Here is a 25,355-nt window from a genome sequence, read left to right as displayed (position 1 = left end):
TTCAGTCTCGAAAGACTATGGTATCGCGCTCTGAAAGGTGGTTCTGGAACAGCGTCTAGTGTGGCTGCAAAGGCCGATTCGGGAGTGACAATCCCTTCCACACTGGGAGCAAGTGCAGGCTGTCCCTGGTCTGTCTCCCTGGCTATGGGCCTTCCTTCTTTGCCTCTTAGCCTCAGACTGTTGGCAAAGTGTCTCTTCAAACTGGGAAAGGCCATGTTGCACAGCCTGCCTCCAAGCGGGCCGCTCAGAGGCCAGGGTTTCCCACTTGTTGAGGTCCACTCCTAAGGCCTTCAGATCCCTCTTGCAGATGTCCTTGTATCGCAGCTGTGGTCTACCTGTAGGGCGCTTTCCTTGCACGAGTTCTCCATAGAGGAGATCCTTTGGGATCCGGCCATCATCCATTCTCACGACATGACCGAGCCAACGCAGTGCATACATGCTAGGGATTCCAGCACGTTCCAGGACTGTGTTGTTTGGAACTTTTACCTTCATCCCTTTTACCCTAACCTTTTTATCCTCATTTGTTGATTGCCCTTATCTATGACTTTTCTGCTCACCCTTGGAGGCCCATATCACAGTTAACTGGTTCTCTGAGAGGGATAGCTTTTTGGTCAGAGAAGAGCCTTATGGGTGAACTGGGCATCTTGGGATATTTCCATATTGTGAGCTGGGCATATTGTTATCAACAGCTTCCACTTTGCTGCGGACTCTTTCTCCAGAAGTGTGTCCAATCCCCTTTGCAGGGCCAGACACTGTCACCACACCCTGTGGCAGGGAGTTCCACAGCGGTGGCGTAGCTGGAGGGGGGGGGGCGCAGCGCTCAGGCTGGTAGAGGTGGGCGAGCGGCCCCTCCCTTCGGAGCCATTCCCGCGGGGGGGGGCAAAACAGAGCCGTACGGCTTTCTTCCTGCCCCCTCCCGTTTTGCCCCCCCCGCGGGAATGGCTCCGAAAGGAGGGGCCGCTCGCCCACCTCCCTGCCAGCCTGAGCGCAGCGCCCCCCCCAGCTACTCCACAGCTTCCTGTGCCGGGCCTGGGAAGGAAGGCGCCAACACTGAGGCGCTCCATGTGAGGGACGTGGCTCTCCCACGGGTGCGGCCTCACTAAGGCGCCGCCACCCGGCGGCGACCAGCGCCTGAGGCCACCTGCTTTTGACAGAAAAGCCGCGCGCGCCGAGGCCCGGCCCGCCGCGCCTCCTCCGGCCAATCGCGGCGCGCGGCGCCTGATCCGATCCCAGTAGCGAGCTCCCATTGGCGGGCGGGCTCCCCTCTCCTCACCGCCGGGACCAATGGGCGCGGAGGGGGCGGGCCCGGGAGCGACCTGGGTAGGTGAGCGGCGGCGTTCGGCGCAGCTGCCGCGGAGGCGCGTGAGGGGCGCTGCTGCGGGCGGGATGTGGCCGCTGCTGTCGTCGGGCGCAGCGCTGCTGCTACTGCTGCTCTGGGCGCGCCGCCGCGGCCTGGCCTACGTGCTGGTGCACCACCGCTGGGTCTTCGTCTGCCTCTTCCTGCTGCCGCTCTCCGTCCTCTTCGACGTCTACTACCAGCTGCGCGCCTGGGCCGTGCGCCGCCTGCACAGCGCGCCCCGCCAGCACCACCAGCGTGTGCGCCGCATCCAGCAGCAGGTGAGCGGCGCCGGGCGGCTCTGCTTGGAGGGGCCCTGCTGGCGGCGGGCTCGCTCCGGGCAAGGGGGTGGCCGGCGGCCTCGGTGCCAGCCGAGCGCTGGCCGGGAAGGTGTGGGTGAGGCGAGGCGGAGCCTCCCCTCCCCTCGGAGTCCTTCGAAAGGTGCTGCTGCTGAGTGAGGGGAGGCAGGTGAGGTAGAGCCTCCCCACAGGAGTCCTTCGAAAAGCGCCGCTGCCGCCGCGGGAGGTGCTGAAGCACACTCAACCCAAGCGCAAAGCGCAAAGCGAAGGACTCCCGTGGGGAGGCTCTGCCTCACCTCACACAGCAGCAGCGCTTTTCAAGGACTCCCGTGGGGAGGCTGCCTCAGCTCACACAACAGCAGCACTTTTTGGAGGACTCCAGTGGGGGGCTCTGTCTCACCTCACACAGCAGCAGCACTTTTCAGAGGACTCCCGTGGGGAGGCTCTACCTCCCCAACCACCTCACATCCTTGATTGACTGTCTCCCCCCCCCCCACCACAGGATGTAGTGCACACCCCACTGGCACAGCTGCATCAGCCCTGGAAATTTGGATAGGATTGGGCCCTTATTTCCTTACTTCAGGGCTGCATCAGTGCTGTTAGGACTGGGCCTTGAGCTGATGGGGGTGGTGATCAAAACAGTTTCTGCAAGTGCCTGAGGGGACCTTCCTATCCAAATTTCCTGCACTGATTCAGTTGTGCCAAATGGTGGGGGGCAGTCATGAAGGCTTCCTCAAGGAAGGGAGTATGAAGGGCCCAATCCTATCCAACTTTCCAGTGCCAGTGCACCTACAGCATGGCCCTGAGGGAAGGCACCAGTATTCCCTTACATTGAGGAGCCCTCTGCAATTGTCTCCACCCCACCCATCCCAAGATGCAGTGTGCACCGCACTGGCATGGCTGTGTCAGTCCTGGAAGGTTGAATAGAATTTGGATCTTATTCCCTTACTTCAGGGCTGCATTGTGGCTGGGTGGGGTGGAGACAATCGCAGAGGCCTCCTCAATGTAAGGTGCACCTACTTACCTCAGGGCACCTTACATTGTGCACAGTACTTTGTGCACTCAGGAATGTACCTGAGGGAGTACCTGAGGGAGTACATTGTGCACTGGCACAATGAGTACATTGTGCCAGTGCACCTACAGTAGGTGCCCTGAGGTAAGGCACCAGTATTCCCTTACATTGAGGAGGCATTCTTGCTCCCACCACCCAGAATGGCTCAGAAGGGGAGGAGGCTGGGCTGCAGGATGGCACTGGCATGGCTGCATCAGTCCTGGAAGGTTGAATAGAATTTGGATCTTATTCCCTTACTTCAGGGCTGCATTGTGGCTGCATCAGTGCTGCAAGACTGGATAGGATTGGGCCCTGAACCTGCCATCCAAGCAGCCCAGCCTCCTCCCCTTCTGAGCCATTCTGGGTGGTGGGAGCAAGAATGCCTCCATTTTGCTCCCACTGCCTGGAATGGCTCTGAAGGGGGGAGGGGCAGCTTGCACAACGCATTCAGGTGCCTACAAAGACATACTATTTTGATCCCCCCTCTAGCTACACAACTGGATGTGGGAGTAGTCTCAATGGATGAACTCAAGTATAAGCAGTTTTTTAAAAATCTGGTTAGAAGGAACAGAGCTGTAGAACAGTTTGCTGACCTCAAGTACTCACTGATGAAAGAATTAGACTGGCAGGAGTACCTTGTGCTTGTGTGCTGCCTCCCCAACTTACAGGCATTGTCACTCTTGCTCAAGCACTGTAAGTACATTGTGTGTCGTTCTAGCACAGGCTGCTATAGTGCTGGGCACGGAACTGTTTCAGGGCACGGAAGGTTCTGACTTCTGGACAGCCCTTGGAATGGAACCAGTATGCATGTTGGGAGGGCAGGGACAGAGTGTAGGTTTTCTTGATCTGCTCTTTTTCCTTGTATTTGTAGTTTCCATGGTTCCTTGACCAACAGTACTCACTCATTGTTTCCTTCACCACATACTGTTGGGGTCACAGTGCCATTGAACTCTTAGTGGTGATTTAGGGAATGAGAATTCTTCTTGCCTTTCCTCTCATGCTTTTAACCATGGCTAAAAATTGCATCTGAACTCATGCAGAACTGGAAGTTCATTCACAAAACATGATTGTGAGGAAACCTGATTAGCATTAACCATAGTTAAGGTGGGTAAATTTAAGGAGAGATCTGTTGAAGCAATGCAGATATCAAATCATTCACCGAAATGGTGTTGGAATTGGAAAGAGTGTAATGTGTTGTACTTTTATTTAAAGATGCTGGACAAAAATTAAATGTTGCCAGATCAATTAATCTGTATTTGCTTGCTTTGGAGGTTGATGAATGTGAAACAAATGACTTGTCCTGCTAAGGTGTTAATATTGCTCCCTGTGGTTAATTTCTGAATCCCTCAGCTAGGGATAAACTTGTGGATTAGAGTCTGCACCATTACAACAGTAGATAATGGGAACTCCCTTTATAAGTTTCTCTGTTATACCTTTCGCTACATCTCAACATTCTGAGGAACTAGAGGTAAAAATTTCTTGCACTTGCCTCCTTTACTGCAGTAGCCCTGCCTGCTTATCTTCTTACACGTCTGAGCTCTTAAAGGGACATCATTACACATTATATGTTGGTGGTGGTATGAACTGGAACAACAGGGAGAATAACCCTGGAACCTGGCCTGCATCACTTGCCCCCCTCTCTCAGATTCCGCTGCTGCTGCTGCTTCCTGAAATGACTGTGGAGGGTCTTCTGAACCCCCAGCATTCCCAGTTTCACTATACATTCAACCCCATGTAACACAGTCTAAGAAAGTTTAATGGGCAGGTAGGTGCCTTCCTGAAACTTTGGAGAGCTGCCACCACCAGTCGGCATAGATGGTGCTGAGCTAGAGGGATGAAGGATCTGACCTGCTAGATTCCATCAGATTTTCCATCACACTTCCCAAAGGGCTCACAATCTGAAACAAAAACATTTCTGCATATTTTCAGATGCTTCCCTTTCTCTCCCTCCCCTTTGTTAGTCTTGAATTCTGCTCTCTTCTAAATGGAAACTGAGAACCTCAAGATCAATAAGAAAAGCCCCACTGGATCAGGCCATAGGCCCATCCAGTCCAGCTTCCTGTATCTCACAGCGGCCCACCAAGTGCCCCAGGGAGCACACCAGACAACAATAGACCTCATCCTGGTGCCCTCCCTTGCATCTGGCATTCTGACACAACCCATTTCTAAAATCAGGAGGTTGTGCATACACATCATGGCTTGTACCCCATAATGGATTTTTCCTCCAGAAACTTGTCCAATCCCCTTTTAAAGGCGTCCAGGCTAGACGCCATCACCACATCCTGTAGCAAGGAGTTCCACAGACCGACCAGACACTGAGTAAAGAAATATTTTCTTTTGTCTGTCCTAACTCTCCCAACACTCAATTTGAGTGGATGTCCCCTGGTTCTGGTATTATGTGAGAGTGTAAAGAGCATCTCCCTATCCACTCTGTCCATCCCCTGCATAATTTTGTATGTCTCAATCATGTCCCCCTCAGGCGTCTCTTTTCTAGGCTGAAGGGGCCCAAATGCTGTAGCCTTTCCTCATAAGGAAAGTGCCCCAGCCCCGTAATCATCTTAGTCGCTCTCTTTTGCACCTTTTCCATTTCCACTATGTCTTTTTTGATATGCGGTGACCAGAACTGGACACAATACTCCAGGTGTGGCCTTACCATAGATTTGTACAACGGCATTATAATATTAGCCGTTTTGTTCTCAATACCCTTCTTAATGATCCCAAGCATAGAATTGGCCTTCTTCACTGCCGCCGCACATTGGGTGGACACTTTCATCGACCTGTCCACCACCACCCCAAGATCTCTCTCCTGATCTGTCGCAGACAGCTCAGAACCCATCAGCATATATCTAAAGTTTTGATTTTTTACCCCAATGTGCATGACTTTACACTTACTGACATTGAAGCGCATCTGCCATTTTGCTGCCCATTCTGCTAGTCTGGAGAGATCCTTCTGGAGCTCCTCACAATCACTTCTGGTCTTCACCACTCAGAAAAGTTTGGTGTTGTCCACAAACTTTGCAACCTCACTACTCAACCCTGTCTCCAGGTCATTTATGAAGAGGTTGAAAAGCACCGGTCCCAGGACAGATTCTTGGGGCACGCCGCTTTTCACTTCTCTCCATTGTGAAAATTGCCCATTGACACCGACTCTCTGTTTCCTGGCCTTCAATCAGTTCTCAATCCATGAGAGGACCTGTCCCAATAAATGCCACCACTTAGATCAACTAGCAAAACTTGGCTGGTCTTTGGTGGAATTGGGCTTTTGTTAAAGTTGTTTTCAAATGTAAAGTCCTCCAAAGATCCTAAATCTTCCCAAGTCAGCCTTGTTTAAGAGTGTGTTTCAGCACAGTGAGGTTGGTGTTTTACTGATATAGAAGCCGCATTATTGGTGTATGACACACTCTTGTGTGGGCTAAAGTGTTTTACATTGCAGCTTCATCTGTAGCACCTGATTCCCTCAGCTCTTAGTCTGACCCACAGCTTGACTCCCTTGGCTAATAAAAGCCTGTTCTCTCAGTTGAAAATTGGTTTACTAGCTCATTAAACAAATTCAAACTAGAGAAATGGTGTTTTCTTGTTACATTTAAGGGGGCTAATTCAGAGGCGGGGAGGACCCAACCACTGCCAGTCAATGTTGGCAATACCGACCTAGACAGATTATTGGTCTATCGCTGCAAAAGGCAGCTTCCTAGGGACCTCATATACTCTCTTGTAGGTACGAGAATGGAAAGAAGAAGGCCAAAAAACATATATGTGCACAGGCCGTCCTGGGTGGCTTACAGTATCTCTTCGTGTTGGAAAGTACAAGAAGACTCATAAGAACATATCAATCAGCTTGATGGATGTTCTGGATGTAGACACAGAAAGAAAGGTAAGGATGAGATTTATCCTTGCATCTTAAATTGGGCATCCAGGCAAGGGATGCAACTCTTTTGGACTCCCCACTTAGCCTGTAGCCTCCTATTTCTATAGCCTTCAATTCATGCATGCTTTCCTGGCCACTTTTTTCCAGGGAACAAATCTTGAGATCCTGTTTTTCCTCTTTGGTCTGATTGACATATAACCTCTGCTGTCATTTTGAATTGAACACACATGTGCTTAAACTTGTTTGAATGGTTTAAAATAGCATATATTCAAAATGTGGATAGGGAAATGCCACACCAGAAGTGGCTTGAAGGTGGTTGATCCAGAATGAAAACTTTTCTTTTTAGGTTTCAACTTTTAAAATATTGGCCATAGTAGGTGACTACTATCTGATGTTTTCTTGACGCAGGTATTGGCTGAAATAACTGAGGATAGCAACAAGTGCTGTGCTTTAAAGGCTGTCCTTTGTGTGAATATCTGGTTTGGTTTTAAAATAAATGCAGTCTTTGTAAGTTTGTCTGATTAATGGCTTTATGTTGCAATACCTAAACAAGCAAAACACTCCTGCTGCTGATCATACACCTTGGCATGTTCATCTTTTGTGCGGGTTGAAGTGAATGGACCCAACAAAACCACAAAATGTCCCTTTTTACAAGACCCAGCTTGCAATTCAGTCCTAGGGGTTTTTGCAGCCTGTTTCTCTGAAAACAGGTTTCTCTGAAAACAGGTTTCACTTTCTCTGAAAGTGGTCATTTGGGAGTCCTGTACTTGCCAGATCACCTGGCTTCTACCTTGATGATCAGTGTTAGAAAATTGAGCCAGATTTTCTAAATTTTCTAAATTGAGTTAGAAAATTTAAATTCAAATTTAAATTGGAATTTGAAATGAATTTTAGAAGAGATAGTCAAACTGTATGGTACTTTATATATATATATATATATATATATATATATATATATGTATATATATATATATATATGTATATATATATGTATGTATATATATGTATATGTATATCTCTAGTGGCTGTCTGCTGGTATTCTTTTGCATCTTTTTAGATCGTGAGCCCTTTTATGCAGTGCCTTAGCCTTGAAAATAAGTCATCAGAAATAACTTGACCAAACTGGTCTGTAAAATCTGCTCTGCCTTAGGTTGTCTGTGTGGAGCCCTTGGTCACGATGGGTCAGTTAACAGCACACCTCAACCCCATGGGCTGGACTATTCCAGTGGTACCAGAACTTGATGATCTTACTGTAGGTGAGAGGTTTTACAAATAATGACTCTTTGCCAGTGTAAAATACCTGACACAGTTCCACCTATTAGTTTAGCTTGACGTGCCCAGCAGTTAAAAGCAACATTCTTGTTTAAGTTTCTTGAACCACAGAAAAATTTCATGTTAACAGCATGATTTTCTTGGTGCCAATCTTGTGTGTGTAAATTGCATATTGTCTGATTCCTGTTAACAATTTCTTGTTCAGGTGGCTTGATCATGGGAACTGGGATTGAATCTTCCTCCCATATTTACGGTCTGTTTCAACATACTTGCACGGCCTATGAACTCGTTCTTGCTGATGGAAGCCATGTGAGGTGTACACCAGTAAGAGGACATCTTGTTCTGTTCTATTGTATGAAGTCATGACTGTTCTCTATTGGTATATGACTTAGTATGGTCTACTTGTTACAGGAGGAAAACTCGGACCTATTTTATGCAGTGCCTTGGTCTTGTGGTACGCTAGGCTTCTTGGTTGCAGCAGAAATAAAAATTATCCCAGCTAAGAAATATGTCAAGCTGCATTATGAACCTGTGAGAGGACTGAAGGCCATCTGCAGGAGATTTTTGGAGGAATCTGAGAACAGAGACAATCATTTTGTAGAGGGCTTGGTGTACTCCTTGGAAGAAGCTGTCATAATGACAGGCGTTATGACTGATGAAGCTGTTCAGGGCAAGGTAACCTCATACTTATCTGCTTTTTTAGATGGAATAAGGGGAAAGCAGGGCAAATGGCTCTCTGCAACTTTTTGCATCTAAAGTAGACAGTATCTACTTTAGGAATCTTGGGTATGTAATTTGATAAGGTCTTCTGGATGCGCCACCATTGAAAGAGGTTAGGGGGATGGTGACCAGAAATAGGACCTTCTCAGTAGTGATGCCCTACGGAATTCCCTCCCCTTTGTTCCCAGAACTACTCCTTGTTCAAAAGCCTTCTGGCGAAACCTGAAGACCTTGTTTCAGAAAGCCTTTTGAACCCAGCAGGGTTTCTAAGGGCATGTTTGCTATTTGTAGGCTGCTTGGTGGGCTTTTAGTAATATCATTCTTATAGCTTCTGCTTACTGCTGGTTGGTGTTTCACATTTTGTGTTATATATGTATTTTATATTTTTATGCATTTTATTTATGCAAATTTTAATTTGTTGTAAGCTACTTTGGGTACCCTTTCGGGAGAAAGGCAGGATATAAATTGAATAAATAAGGGCATTGGTCTGGTCTAGAGGGTAGAGCCTCCATTTGCCTGAAGATTAACATCCACAAGGTCGCCAGCTCGAGGCCACCGGCACCGTGCGACCTTGAAGCAGCTGACAAGCTGCAGCTGAGCTGTTCCATCTGCTCGGAGCGTGGGAGGATGGAGGCCAGAATGTCAAACCAGATCGGAGTGTAACACCTTGAATGTAGTGGTTCTTGAAAGAAAGAACCTTCTTTCAATTTGTAAAAATCCTTGCGTGGATTTAATAAGCCTGCCTATGTAAACCGCCTTGAATAAAGTCTTGAATAAAGACCAAGAAAGGCGGTATATAAATACTGTATATTATATTATTATTATATCATTGAGAATGTTGCTGGATTCTAGCCTCCTGTTCAGGCCAATAGTTCCCAGAGTTCTCTAAAGAGGGAATTGACTAGTAAAGTAGCTTTACATTTGTGATATAGCTTGATTACCGAACTCTGCAGGATGCATTCTGTTAGGAAACCACTTAAGATAGCTACTGCATTGCAACTCAGTTCCACCATACATCAAGCAGGTCACATTATAAGGTAGTGCTTCCCAAAAACGTATTGGGCTGAAACATAAGAACTCTGTTGGCAAAAGATTGATCTGGAACACCTGGTAGTTTCCCAGAAATGCATCTCCTCTTGGTGACATGTCCTTGTAATACTCTTTGATTTTAAGCCTCACTGGATAGTAACCTGCACTGCATATATGCACTGACACTTCTGGCTCAGATGTTTGGTTCACTCCTACTCTGCCTGGAAAGCATTCTGGGTTGTGTCTCTGCGTGGAGATGATGATAGGTGATTACACATTAACTGTGTACACTGTGCCTAATGTGGTTATATTGGTGGAGTACAGTGTACAATGATGCTGATGCATTATGTTGATAATGATCTGCAGTTGGAGGTATTTTCCTAGCATTGGGTGTCTTCATCTTCCAGTGTACCTGTTGCAACAAAATAGGTGGGACTTCTGCTGCTGAGTTGAGCAAAGTTGGTTCTGTTTGTTCATTTTGTGTTCTTTTTAAGATTAATAGAATTGGAAATTATTACAAGCCATGGTTTTTTAAGCATGTGGAAAACTATCTGAAGGCTGACAAGATGGGAACAGAGTATATTCCAGCCAGACACTACTATCACAGGCATACACGGAGCATCTTCTGGGAGCTCCAGGTACGGATCAGAGGCACGAGGTTTTGGAATTCTGTGAATAATTGCTGTTTGAAATCCTGCATGTGCCACAGGCACTAACTCCTTCTTTGTGACATCCCATAGTTCATTCTCCTTTCTAATAATAAGCCTAATCAACTGAGTAGCTGACAGACACTTTTTTATGTCATTTTGGCTGTCTTGGGAGAAAGGTGAAACGCAAGCTTTTAAATATTTTCTTGTCCCCAAGAGCATATGTACTAAGTGGGAAGGGCCAGAATGGAGTGGTGGAGTACATGTTTCAGGCCAGGACTGTCAAAACTTGCTGTCCAGATGTGGCCTGCAGAAGCTGTTTATCTGTCCCATCTCGTGATAATTGGTCTCTCCCACCATCACCATCAGCTGCAGAGCTGCAAAGTGACACAGTAGCAGAAGCGGCAGTGCTAGGAGAGCCCACTTATGCAGGTGACCTTTTCAGCATTGCCACTGCTTACGTGTCAGTGCTGAAAGGGCAGACCATGTGATAATTGGGTTCTCCCTGCACTGTCCTTTCAGCAGCACCATTTCTACTGTGGCCCTGGGAAGGAGAGATGGAAGAAGGCCTCAGAAGGTGAGAAACAGTACAGGGAAGAGGCAGATCAAGAGGGGCAGAAAAGCAAGAAAAGCAGTTGAAGTGCTGGGAGAGCCGAATTATCACTTCGCAGGGCACAGTTGATCTGTGAAATGACGCTTTGGCCTAAACTGCGCTACTGAAAGGATGTGCCATGTGATAATTGGACTCCCCCATATCTTGAAAATATGATCAAGGTTTGCATATTTTTTTTATCATGAAACCAGAAGCGGTTTCGATCGCTTATTTCAGTTAATCGGAGACTTGAGGAGTCCTGTGCATGTGTCCGTGGGGCTCCCCGCACCCTTGCACCGCCTTCAGATAAGGCTGGAGAACTCCCCTTTCTCCCTTGCAGTGGCACAGTTCTTGGGATCTTGTCACTGCCTTCCTTGCAGGGTGCATCCCTTAAGGGGGAATGTCCTGCTTCTGGTTCCCCTGGTGGGTCACGACCCACCAGTTTGGGAACCACTGGCCTATATTGTTGGGATACACCAGTTCATGTTAATGAGGAAGAGGTGTTGAGGGGTGTTCTTTTTTGTTCCAAAGGTAGCATGTGCAGTTCTTTGATCTTGAATTGGTGATACAGTTTTGCAATGTACAGTTTGCTCATGATTTATTTTTATCTGGTTGTTTCATAGGATATCATTCCTTTTGGCAATAATCCTGTTTTTCGCTACCTGTTTGGCTGGATGGTTCCTCCTAAAATTTCCCTTTTAAAACTGACTCAAGGAGAAGCAATTCGAAAGCTCTATGAGCAGCATCATGTGGTACAAGATATGATGATTCCCATGAAAAGCCTTGTCAAGTGTATTGAAACCTTCCACAGTGATATTAAAGTAAGAGCATTTTTCCAAACTGGGAGAGTATCCCGGAAATGAGGACCTGTGAAAGAGAACAACCACTTAATTGAACAGGGAAGGATAGTAGCTTTTGAGTAAGAAACAGTAGGCCATTGATCTCCAGTCTCTTGCTTTTGATTCAGAAGCAGATATTTCCCTCTACTGTATGCATTAATACCTCCAACAACACCCATTCCTTTGGTGCTGTTTCACTATAGCTCTCTTCATTCCAACCTGATCAATCACGCCAGTTTCCTTCTAGATAGATACTTTATTTACGGTTATCCGACCAGCTCGTCACAAACAACAAAACAAAATACACAGAATTAAAACCAACACCCCGTTACACATATATAAAATCATAAAATCAGAGGTCTACACTCTCAATTTTCTTCCTAACCAACTGTGCAGCATAACAGAAGCGGGCAACCCTGAGTGATATATCCGAGTAAACATCAGAAAGCAGAAAAGCAAGCTGCTCCTCCACCTGCATCCCTGTTTCAATACCGAAGATCGGGGAGATAAATTTAGATCTCAAATCGTCATAATATGGACATTGCAAAACAATGTGGGCAGTTGTCTCCACCACATTTTGAGGGCAGGGGCACAGTCTCTCTGAATAGGGACGCCTTGCATAACGCCCCAAAAGAACTGCTGATAAAAGTGCATTACACCTAGCTTTAGTAAAAGCAATCCTAAATTTAGGTATAACAATATTATAAAAATATCTAGCAGGAGAAAATGCAAGAGCTTGATCCCCAAGAAAAACATACACAGAAAGTCTGGCTCTCGCAGATCTCAATTCAAGGTCTACCAACCTCTGACACAAAATTTCTTTTGCGTCTCCCGGGCTCATCATCATTAAAGACTCTGGGGAGAGATTGCAGGGTTTGAAATGATCCAAGCACCTTTTTTCCCAGGTGCCTACAAAAGGATTTGAAAAGATCAAATAAGTAAAGTTATCCTGTCGCGAGAGAATCTTCAAAAAATAATGTAAGGCATTTAGCCACATCAACATCTCCATACTTGGGGTACCGGATTCCAACCTGACCACAGTGTTTGGCACACATCGGGGAACATACATCAATTGGCGCAAAAATTTGGTCTGGATCACCTCCAAAGACCTGGTATTTAAATATGGGGCGATCTCAGAGCCATAGAGCAATTGAACCCTAGTTTTAGCAGTGTGCAGCCGCAGGGAGAAATTTGGCACCTTTGGATAAATAAAAACGATAAATGGCACCAGATGTTTTCTGAGCTGATTGACCAACATAGTTTTTGAGGGCCAAACGGCCTCCTTGATAATGAAAGATCGCCCCCAGGTACTTTATTATTTTAACCTCCTCAATGGGTTTCCCATTTAGGAGCCATCGAAAGGCCTTATAACGTCTAGCAAAAACCAGCACCTTTGTTTTATCAGAATTTATAATTAATTCCTCCTGTGAACTGACCAGGGCTAGATGGCGAAGAGCCCTCCTCATACCGACCTGTGTTCTTGATAATATAAGCACATCGTCGGCATATGCCAAAACAGGAACATGACGATCAGCAAGCTTTGGGGGGTGTAAGGCCAGATCATCAAAAGAAGTGATCAATGAATTTATATAAAAGTTAAATAAGAGGGGGGCAAGAACACAACCCTGTCTAACCCCTTTATTAACCAAAATTGAATTCGTTAGATGACCATTAGATGAACACCTAATCTTTATGCCAGAATTGCTGTACAAGCTAACCATAAGCAGCAATAATCGACGGTCAATGGACGAGGCTGCAAACTTATCCCTTAGCCTTGATCTAGGGATTAGGTCAAAAGCAGCCTTGAAATCAACAAAGGTTGCAAAAAGTCTAGAACCCCTAGTGGCCAGATGTTTTTCGACAAGAAATTGCAGCACTAAAGTCTGATCAAGGTGTGATCTTCCAGGGCAAAAGGCTGCCTGAATATCGGCTATAATGTCTTGAGATTCCATCCAGGCCAATAGCTTCTCTCTCAGATGCAAGGCATAAAGTTTACTGATGACATTGAGCAAGCTAATAGGCCTGTAATTTGAGGGAATTTCATGACCTCCTTTTTTATAAATGGGAACTATAATCGCCCAACCCCAATCAGAAGGCATATTAGCTGTTTCATCAATATACGAAAATAGGGCAGCCAAAGTTGGAGCCCACCAATCCTGATGTTCTTTAAGCAAATCACTTCTAATAAAATCTTCCCCTGGAGCTTTTCCACTTTTAACTCTCCTAATAAAAGAGACAACCTCCTCACTGGTTACAGGTTCCCAAGATGGAAGATCTTCTGCTAATAATTTAGATCTTAAATCTGGACAAGGGGGTTCTTCCGATGCATAAATCCCCTGAAAATGTTCCACCCATTCTGATGCTGTAATATAATTTGGGGCTCCCGAGGGAAACACCTTCAGTAGTGGATTAATTATGTGCCAGAAGAGAGATGTATTTTTCTGATTAGCTGCACTAATTAAATTTTCCCAATTTTTCTTTATAAAGATTTCCTTCTTAAATTTAATAGTTTCCTTAAATTGTTTTTTTAAATTTTTTAAATGCACATAATGAACCTCCAATTGAGATTCTCTCGCCATAATCAAAGCAGCAGTAACCTGCTTCTTCAGGATCCTACATTCAGAATCATACCAGTCATAAGATCTACTTCTCAGACTAATATTGTTGCGCGTACAATTACTTAAAAAAGGTTTTAAGGCAGCAACAACATTATTATAATGTGACAAAGGATCACCTTCCTTAGCTATAATTGCATCCCTAAAGCCCATTACCCGCTCACAACTCAAAAGCCCTTGAATTTTAGCACTAACATGACTGGTCCATTTCACACAACTTGTCACAGGACCTAAGTGGTCAGTAGGGTGATGGATCTCTCTTGACTTAAACTGCTCAACTGTTGACAATTTGAGCGATAAAGAGAGATGGTCGCTCTCTGATCTACTGAGTACCCTAAAATCCAACAAATCCGGTAGCAACGACCTAGAAATAGCCACGTAATCTAGAAGTGAGGGTTTAGTCCCCTTCCAAAAGGAACACACTGCTGGGTGATCCTCTGGCCATGAGCCGTTAAGGATTATTAGATCTTGCTTTATGCAGCATTGGGCCAAAAATAAGCACTGACGATTGCACCTACAATCGTTAGAAACACGTTTGCGCAATGGAGGAGGGTCAGAAAAAGACGGGGGGAAAGCTCCAAATTTTGTAAAAAGTTCCAAATCATTTCTGCCCATTTTAGCATTAAAATCCCCCAAAATGACCACTTGAGCAGAAGGATATGCCTCTTGGATCTCCCCAAGATGCTTCTCAAAATTGATCCATATTTGCCTTAAGGTGGTTAAACCCACAAGTGGCGGGAAGTACACATTTACCAAAATTAAGGGAATTGGCTGTAAATTAAGTTTTACCACCAGAGTATAACGGTCAAAAGCGGGCAAGGATTCCACTACAATAGACAAATTCGTAGAAACCAATGAAAGTAATCCCCCCTTAAGTCTGCCCCTTCCCAAACCAGGGACCACCGGGGTTAAGAAAGCTCTAAAGCCATCTACTTGGGGGGGGGGGGGGAGAGGAAAGCCAGACTTCCTGAAAACATAAAACATCCCATTTCTTGACGAAATCAAAAAAATCAGACTGCCCAAATTTCCCGGCCCACCCCGCCACATTCCATGAAACAAGATGAAGTACATTAGCTGCACTCGGGTCAAATACCCACTGAAGGAGCCTGACTATTTGCAACAGAGGAGATGGTAAAACTAATATCGGCTGTCACACAGGGATTCAATACTGGGGTCACAGCCCCCACATTTCTACAGGGAACCCCATTGGAAACTCTTTGGATCCCAACTGGGCTTGAGCCCAACTCCACAACAGGGTACAAGTTTGCAGTTTTTGGAGAACACTGAGTACCCTGAGCTGGATAATCCAAAATTGTCTGATCATTGCTAGATGAAGGTTCATCAGCTTCCAACACAGTCAAATTACTAGATAGATGACTTTGCTGTAAGACATCAGTTTCTATTAATCCAGGGGTTTGACATCCACTTTGTGCAGATAGGAGCACCAAGCCATGGGCAACAGATGCAGACTTTACTTCATCCAGGGTATTCTCTCCAACCTGAGAAGGGAGTAACAGAGAAGTTGAAGAAAGAGAAGATATCATGGACTGTTCTTTAAAGTCCATTAGACACTGTAGGTCTGGATGAAGAGTCCTAGGAGTAGGTTGTTTCGCAGCTACCTCCATATCCATCGAATCTTCTGGAGAAACATCCTGTTTCTGGAAAGGAGTAGAAGCCGATGTGTCCTGTATGTTTTCAAAGTCTTGCACCAGCTCTTTCAAGGCAGAAATCAAATGCTCCTGTTCTAGCAGAGCTAGCTCTGAAAATGACTCTTTCAATTGAAATTCAGAAATGGGGTCCAAGAATTGTGAATCCAGATGCTCAAAAGTTCTAGGCCTAATAGGAGAAACCTCTGCCCTAACTGTATCGGGATGTCTAACTCCCCGAGATTGGGTAAAAGCGATAATGGGAGGTTCATAATAGACTTTCTTAGGTCGTATTCCAAAATGATGTAAAAGAGAAGATGACTTAAGAAGCATTTGAGGCATAACATCCTGTCGAAAAGACAACAGGATATTTTGCCAATTGGGAGAAGACCTTAATTTGGTCACATTCTGCAAGTCCACTTCGTGCAAATCACAGCGTAGAAGACTGCTCAGAGAAGATTTTGCTCTGAATTTTGTGTGCCATCTGCCATAGTTTAGCTGGCTTTGAAAAATGGAGAGGGAGATCTTGCAAGGTTGCAGTCTTCTTCCCGTCCTCACTTCCGACGTTGAGGAAACAGCAGGAATGTCACCCACACAGGGAGGCCTGTCCTTCACTGTGAGTGTTTTCAACTGACGACACAAAGCCTCTAACTTACAGGCCATAGCCTGCTGGCCTCTGAAGATAGTAAGCAGAGTTTGTGAGATAAGAGCACATTGTTTGCCAGACAGGGCTTTCAGTTCCTTGAGACCTATCCATTCCAAATTATCTGTGCTGGTAGCTGCATTACACACAGAGCTGGATTTCACCGCCCCCTTGAAAACACCGGATGATAATGGCGTCTCACTCCTCTCTCCAGGTTGACTTAATGTTTGACTCCCTTCTTCTACCACCTACATAAGAACATAAGAACATAAGAACAGCCCCACTGGATCAGGCCATAGGCCCATCTAGTCCAGCTTCCTGTATCTCACAGCGGCCCACCAAATGCCCCAGGGAGCACACCAGATAACAAGAGACCTCATCCTGGTGCTCTCCCCTACATCTGGCATTCTGACTTAACCCATTCCTAAAATCAGGAGGTTGCGCATACACATCATGGCTTGTACCCCATAATGGATTTTTCCTCCAGAAACTCGTCCAATCCCCTTTTAAAGGCGTCTAGGCTAGATGCCAGCACCACATCCTGTGGCAAGGAGTTCCACAGACCGACCATGCGCTGAGTAAAGAAATATTTTCTTTTGTCTGTCCTAACCCGCCCAACACTCAATTTTAGTGGATGTCCCCTGGTTCTGGTATTATGTGAGAGTGTAAAGAGCATCTCCCTATCCACTCTGTCCATCCCCTGCATAATTTTGTATGTCTCAATCATGTCCCCCCTCAAGCGTCTCTTTTCTAGGCTGAAGAGGCCCAAACGCCGTAGCCTTTCCTCATAAGGAAGGTGCCCCAGCCCCGTAATCATCTTAGTCGCTCTCTTTTGCACCTTTTCCATTTCCACTATGTCTTTTTTGAGATGCGGCAACCAGAACTGGACACAATACTCCAGGTGTGGCCTTACCATCGATTTGTACAACGGCATTATAATACTAGCCGTTTTGTTCTCAATACCCTTCCTAATGATCCCAAGCATAGAATTGGCCTTCTTCACTGCCGCCGCACATTGTGTCGACACTTTCATCGACCTGTCCACCACCACCCCAAGATCTCTCTCCTGATCTGTCACAGACAGCTCAGAACCCATCAGCCTATATCTAAAGTTTTGATTTTTTGCCCCAATGTGCATGACTTTACACTTACTGACATTGAAGCGCATCTGCCATTTTGCTGCCCATTCTGCCAGTCTGGAGAGATCCTTCTGGAGCTCCTCACAATCACTTCTGGTCTTTACCACTCGGAAAAGTTTGGTGTCGTCTGCAAACTTAGCCACTTCACTGCTCAACCCTGTCTCCAGGTCATTTATGAAGAGGTTGAAAAGCACCGGTCCCAGGACAGATCCTTGGGGCACACCGCTTTTCACCTCTCTCCATTGTGAAAATTGCCCATTGACACCCACTCTCTGCTTCCTGGCCTCCAACCAGTTCTCAATCCACGAGAGGACCTGTCCTCTAATTCCCTGACTGTGGAGTTTTTTCAGTAGCCTTTGGTGAGGGACCGTGTCAAACGCCTTCTGAAAGTCCAGATATATAATGTCCACGGGTTCTCCCGCATCCACATGCCTGTTGACCTTTTCAAAGAATTCTATAAGGTTTGTGAGGCAAGACTTACCCTTACAGAAGCCATGCTGACTCTCCCTCAGCAAGGCCTGTTTGTCTATGTGTTTTGAGATCCTATCTTTGATGAGGCATTCCACCATCTTACCCGGTATGGATGTTAGGCTGACCGGCCTATAGTTTCCCGGGTCCCCCCTCTTTCCCTTTTTAAAAATAGGCGTGACATTTGCTATCCTCCAATCTTCTGGCACTGTGGCCGTTTTGAGGGACAAGTTGCATACCTTAGTCAAGAGATCTGCAACTTCATTCTTCAATTCCTTAATAACCCTTGGGTGGATGCCATCAGGGCCCGGTGACTTATTGATCTTTAATTTATCAATGAGGTCTGAAACATCTTCTCTTTTAACCTCTATCTGACTTAACTCCTCGGTCAGGAGGGGCCGTTCGGGCAGCGGTATCTGCCCGAGGTCTTCTGCCGTGAAGACAGATGCAAAGAACTCATTTAATTTCTCTGCCATCTCTAAGTCTCCTTTTATCTCCCCTTTCCCTCCCTCACCATCCAGAGGGCCAACCGCTTCTCTGGCGGGTTTCCTGCTTCTAACATATTTGAAGAAGCTTTTATTATTCCCCTTAATGTTGCTGGCCATGCGTTCCTCATAGTCTCGCTTGGCCTCCCCTATCACCTTCTTACATTTCTTTTGCCACAGTTTATGTTCCTTTTTATTCTCTTCATCAGGGCAAGACTTCCATTTACGGAAGGAAGCTTCCTTGCCCTTCACAGCCTCTCTAACTTGGCTGGTTAGCCATGCGGGCACTCTCCTGGATTTAGTGGAACCCTTCTTTCTTTGCGGTATACACCTCTGCTGGGCCTCTATTACTGTTGTTTTAAGCAGCCTCCATGCACTCTGGAGAGACTGGACTCTTTTTACCCTCCCTTTCAACCTCCTTCTAACCAGCCTCCTAATTTGAGGGAAGTCGGCCCGTCGGAAGTCAAGGGTTTTTGTTAGAGATTTGCCTGGTATTCTTCCCTCAACGTGCACATCAAAACGGATCGCAGCATGATCACTGTTCCCCAATGGCTCAGTAACGTTTACATCTCTAACCAGGTCCTGCGTACCGCACAAAATTAAATCCAGAGTCACCTGTCCTCTGGTGGGCTCCGTGACTAGCTGATCTAAGCCACATTCATTCAGCACGTCAAGAAATCCGGTTTCCTTATCGTGACCAGAACACAAATTGACCCAGTCAATATGAGGATAATTGAAGTCCCCCATGATTACAACCCTGTCCTTCCTTGTCACCTCCCTGATCTGTTTCCTCATTTCAAGGTCCCCATCAGATTTCTGGTCTGGAGGACGATAGCACGCCCCCAGTATTACATTGCTGCACAAGCCTGGTAATTTAACCCACAGAGATTCTACGGTGGAGTCGGACCCACCTTCAATCTCTACTTTGCTGGATTCTATCCCTTCCTTAACATAAAGGGCCACCCCACCTCCAACACGCCCCTGCCTGTCCCTCCTGTAGAGTTTATAGCCCGGGATTGCGGTATCCCACTGATTCTCCGCATTCCACCAGGTTTCCGTTATGCCCACTATGTCAATATTTTCCCTTGTCACCAGACATTCCAGTTCTCCCACCTTTGCTCGTAGACTTCGGGCATTCACATAAAAGCATTTATACACGGAATGCCCCAGGATGGGCTGCTTATTCGCTCCTTTGTCCCCGCATCCTCTCATTGTGCCAAACCGTCTATCACGTCCCATCTCCCTAACTATCCCAATTTCTTCTCCTACCCTGCCTTTGTCTTGTTGTTCTCTAACCTCCCCATCCTCGTCCCATAGGGAGGAGGAGTCCCGAACCGGATGCCCCTCGGCTCCTGTCGGCCTTCCCCCAGGGATCAGTTTAAAAGCTGCTCTGCCACCTTTTTAATGTTATGCGCCAGCAGTCTGGTTCCATTCTGGTTCAAATGGAGCCCGTCCCTCTTGTACAGGCCCCGCTTGTCCCAAAACGTTCCCCAGTGCCTAACGAATCTAAACCCCTCCTCCCTACACCACCGTCTCATCCACGCATTGAGACCCCTGATCTCCGCCTGCCTAGCTGGCCTAGCTGGCCCTGCGCGTGGAACAGGTAGCACTTCAGAGAACGCTACACCTCAGCACCCTCTGAGATTAATTCCACAGTCTTACTCACTTTTCCATGATTAAGTGGACATTCCGATAACAGCAGCTGTTTAGAGACCTTGACGCTGCGTTTCTTCTTCAGGGCGGTTTCCCCGGAGGCAGCTGGGCTGGTTCTCTGTCGTTTACTTCGTTTCTTCATACTTACAGATAAAAGCTGATTTCTTATCCCCAATAGGGACATTTGCAAACCAAAACACTTGGCTTGCAAAACTACATTCAGAGGTGCCGCAGAAAAGAAAATATTGTAAGAAGGCACTCATAAACAGGAAAAAAGGAAGTTTTTAGACAGAGCTCAAGTAAACGTGTGCAGCCCCGGAGGCAGCCTCCTCCCTCCCTCAGTTTCCTTCTATGATAGCAGTGCTTCAAATGGTGCTTGGCTTTCCAGAATTTATTCACACTATTACTGTATTATATTTGCATTGCATTAAGGGAGGGGGGATAGCGTCTTGAGAACTCTGCCTCTGAGTGATACCTACCTTTCTATGTTGGTGGTGGTGGTGGTGGTTCAGCTGCTATTTTTATATACTTATTTTAATTATAATATGAAAAGAAAACAACAATACAAAAAAACTACATAAATACATAAAAAGAAAAAAACCCTACGTGTCTAACAGTGTAACAAGAGCAAAGCCAAAAAGTTCTAATTATTTACTTCAATTATATCGATGATCTAAATTTGCACCCTTACCAAAATTCAATCTCCAACAGTCTCTCTTATGACTAATCTTCAAATCAAAAACTCAATGCTACTGCTGATGTTGATCAGAGTTGGAGCAGAATAATACAGTGGGTTGCATCTAGTTATCCTGTTAGAGTGAAGGAGCTTGCTTTTATGTGCAATACCTTACAAAACATGTTTCAAAGCTGAAAATCTTTCACAAGATGTTGCACATGAAGTTCTAATTTCTTCCTCTGCACTTCTGCAACTGTCCACCACAGCACTAAATGCCATTGCTTTCCCATTGTACTCCTTACTGTTCAACCCAGTGGCTGCACATATATGTTCTTGCTTTAGACATGTGTGCATAGCCCCCCGTTTATCTCAGCTAAACATCAGCAGTACAGAATAGGCACTGTGGGAGCAAGAATCAGGCAGAAGTACGTAGCAGTGAGGCTGACTTAAAGTGTTCATTAGATATGGCAGTCCCCACAATGGTGTGGGACTCTCTGTGTGGATCTGCTTTCCTGTTCCTCCTTGTTGACCATTCAGCATTTTATGTAGCAGTCCTCCCTTTTACTAGTGTTTAGAAAAGCTATTTTCCATATTTCAACAGTGCAGTAAATTTTATTTCTTTGCTGTTGCAGAAGTAGTCAAAGGTAGCTTGGTTTTGAAGCAAGGTCCGGCTGATCTGCCTTTGGAGTTGGCAGCATGCAGTATGTGGCTGCAGGAGCTCTTTGTCAGTACTGGGAGTTGTGATACTTAAATAAACCTGTGAGAAGGACAGTGTGATGACACAGAAAGAGTGCTGATGCTTGGGTCAGCCTTGTGTCCCGTCCCACCCTGTATTTTCTAGAGAAGAGACAACAGTCTGGGTTATTTTTAAGAGGAAAAAGTTCACTGGTGGACCAAATTCCAGCTGTTAATTTCTCCGTGCCAAGTTCTTGACAGCACTGCTTCAGCTCACATTGGCAAAGGGGTCCAGGGAATATGGCGGTTTAACTCTGATGTTGACTGGAAGTGATATGGGTTTGTATCCCAAGTCCATTCTGTTCACACAAGGGGAGAGATTTGTGCTGATTGCAGAGTTAGAGAAAAGTCCTATTTGGAGGTGTAGGGTCCAGGGTCCCATTCCCCCTCCCCCCCCCAGTGATTTTCAGTAGGCACAGAGCACTGCTATGCTGATAAGGAGATGTGAAGTTTGTCTCCACAAGCCTCCTTCCATGTGAACTCTTTAGGATACAAATTTATATACGTATTTCACTGTAGGCTAAAGCCTAAACCCATGTTTGTGTTGACTTCTTTTAAGATTTTGAAGGAAGGAAGGGTATATATGCAGTAAATGTTTTAAAGAAAGAGCCTCCTTGTGAATAACCAGCTTTAAAATGATGGTGATGGATTTTTGTCTCTCTTCTGTTGTGCCTAGGTTTATCCACTGTGGCTGTGCCCCTTCATCTTGCCTAACAATCCTGGCATGATTCACCCAAAAGGAGATGAAATGGAACTGTATGTTGATGTAGGAGCTTATGGAGAGCCCAAAACAAAACACTTTGAAGCTATGGCTTCCACCAGACAGATAGAAAAGTTTGTCCGGCATGTTCATGGGTGAGGATCTAAGTCCTGAAATGAAATTCTGTTGGATGAAGTCTCCTGTGGCTACCTTTTGAGTTTGCTTGTGTGATAGTGTTGTACCACCCAAAGTGAATGTTGGATTAATATCGGCAATTTAAGTTTTATTATAGTTCAGGTGACTTCATCCAACATTTTTATACATAGTTTCCAAACTTTAGGTTTGTTGCTTGGGGGTGGAATAGTTGTGGAACAGTTAAGAAGAGAAAAACAGCACATGGGGACCCCCCTGATCCACGGAACTCATATCTGTGGATTTGCTTACCCACTGCCCCCCCCCCATGCTGCTGGAGTCTGTGGGATTGGGCTTGGGGCTCTGGTGTTGGCCCAGGTGCTTAACAGTTGGCACTGAACTGGCAAAGCAACTGCATCTAGAAAAGCAGAGGACATTGCCTCCTCCTGATACAACCATTCTAACATGTGCCTCACTTCCTTTTTCAGTTTTCAGATGTTGTATGCGGATTGTTATATGACTCGTGAGGAATTCTGGGAAATGTTTGATGGCTCATTATACCACAGGCTGAGGAAGCAACTTCAGTGCACTGATGCTTTTCCAGAAGTGTATGATAAAATCTGCAAAGCTGCAAGACATTAGTCTGGCTTGCCTCAATGGTGAAGGGCAGTTAGACTTAACAATAAGTGATGGTCCTACTCTTAACAAAGCATTTTGTTGCTGTCCCAAAGACTTGAAGCATCTTTGTGATTTGAAAGTACGTACACGTCTCTGTATGGAAATACAGCTAGCAATGTCAATTTAAAATGTCCACATTTCTTAAAGCTATTAAGAAATCTATCTTGGCCTATAAGATTTAGTTGCTAATTTAGCTACAGATGAGTATAAGTATTTAGGATGCAATCCGCATATTTAGTAAAGAGTAAATGAAATTGAACTCAGTGGGCCTTACTCCTGAGTAGACATACTTAGGAATGTAGTGTTAGTAGTATCCTAAAGAAGGGAAATGAGAAATCCAAATCCTTAGGTATAGCAGTGACTTATATATGAGAAAGTGAGAACACTACATTCCTGAGTGATAATTGCCACTGGGGGTTCTGTAGAAACTCTGCTATTGCAAATTTTTTTCAATGACATTCGTTATCTGCAACATAGTCCTCTAATAGTGCCAAATGAAACTGCCTTTCAAATGTCACAGTTGCCTCTTCCAGGTAGCTACCCGGTAACTCTGCCTAGGATTCCAGTTTGAATAGTTGAAAACAAACATACGTGAGACAGATTTGTAGTGGACTCTCTCTGAACAGTTTAAATATGATTGCTTGGGGAAAGCTTGAGCTTAAACTGTTCTGACCTCACCTTGTCTCCCATTTTAATTCTGTTTCCTTTAGTTCCCATCAAGGGTTCTCTACTGCAGGGAAAAATTACTGCTGCTGTGCATTGATGGGGGCGGGGTGAGGTTAATGTGGTGATCTTAATTTTTTATAAATGCTCTTGCTTTTATGTCAGGTTTCCTTGGTTCCATGGAGCATCTCTACTGCCTCTTGGCACAGCTTGCTGCTTTTCTGTTCTGCCACTTTCTAAAGCTGATACTTCTGTTACAAGGTGTGGAACATGCTAGGGTGATCTGTTTCTTGGATTAGAGCAGGGGTGTCTAAACGTTTTGTCAGGAGGGCCACATCATCTCTCTGATACTGTGTCCGAGGCCAGGGAAAAATGAATTTACATCTCAAATTTGAATAAATTGACATAAATGATTCTATTAGATTAGGGGTGCCCAAACCCTGGCCCGGGGACCACTTGCGGCCCTCAGGGGCTCCCAATCAGGCCCTCGAGGAGCCCCCAGTCTCCAATGAATCTCCGGCCCGCCAGAGACTTGCTGAAGCCCGTGCTGGCCCTATGCAACTGCTCCCAGACTGAGGATGTTTGACCTCTCACCTGAGCTGTGAGATGAGGGCTCCCTCCACTGCTTGCTGTTTCAAGTCTGTGATGCAGCAGTGGCAGCAAAAGAGAGGCTGGGTTTGCTTTGTACAAGGCCTTTTATAGGCCTTGAGCTACTCTAAGATCTTCATTCATTCATATAAGTTCCATCTCTAATAAATTCATTTATGTAAATTTATTCAAATATTAAATGTAAATTAATTCTTTTTTTCCTGGCCCCCGACACAGTGTCAGAGAGATGATGTGGCCCTCCTGCCAAAATGTTTGGACACCCCTGTATTAGATGGAACTTGTATGAATGAATGATGGTCTCATAATAGCTCAAGGCCTATAAAAGGCCTTGCACTAAGCAAGGCCAGCCTTTCCTTCGCTGCTGCAGCATCACAAGACATGAAACAGCAAGCAGTGGAGGGAGCCCTTATCCCACAGCTCACACAAAAGGTCGAACAGTCACCCCCATCGCTGAGAGCAGTTGCATCAGACCAGTGCAGGCTTCAGCAAGTCTCCGGAGGGCCAAAGGCTCATTGGAGACGGGGGGCTCCCCGCAGGCTGAGTTAAGAGTCCCCAAGGCCCATAAATGGCCTCTGGGTCAGGGTTTGGGCACCCCTGGTTTAGAGACCAAGTTGATGTGTTTCTGATGTGCTTCTTAGAAATGTAAAACTAATCCTATTCTTAATAGTGCACAGAGACTATTTCCACTGCACTGAAATGGAATCTCCAAGTGTTCTCCTCCTTGTGCCTCCCTGTTTTTCTTCTTGCTTTTGTTTATGAAATATGTAGTAAATGTGATGGTGGAATTTAATGCGTGTAGATGATGATAGACAGCCCAATCCTATCCACACTTTCCTTGGAGCAAGCCCCATTGACTCTAATGG

At 45.7% G+C, this 25,355-nt stretch overlaps 1 protein-coding gene across 1 annotated transcript; it reads left to right on the top strand.

Annotated features, from left to right (window-relative positions):
• Positions 1-1,386: 1,386 nt before the first annotated feature.
• On the top strand, positions 1,387-23,383 carry DHCR24 (24-dehydrocholesterol reductase). The gene is made up of 9 exons (XM_066628794.1): positions 1,387-1,617; positions 6,402-6,557; positions 7,702-7,807; positions 8,029-8,147; positions 8,235-8,498; positions 10,067-10,210; positions 11,435-11,632; positions 22,387-22,565; positions 23,031-23,383. The coding sequence occupies exons 1-9, from the start codon at positions 1,387-1,389 to the stop codon at positions 23,182-23,184; spliced, it is 1,551 nt and encodes a 516-aa protein (XP_066484891.1). The 3' UTR covers positions 23,185-23,383.
• Positions 23,384-25,355: the final 1,972 nt, after the last annotated feature.

The sequence above is a fragment of the Tiliqua scincoides genome, chromosome 5 (genome assembly GCF_035046505.1).
Source record: "Tiliqua scincoides isolate rTilSci1 chromosome 5, rTilSci1.hap2, whole genome shotgun sequence".
NCBI classification, from domain to species: Eukaryota; Metazoa; Chordata; class Lepidosauria; order Squamata; family Scincidae; genus Tiliqua; species Tiliqua scincoides.
The sequence above is the reverse complement of the archived record's forward strand: the minus strand, read 5'-3'. Positions and strand labels throughout refer to the sequence as shown.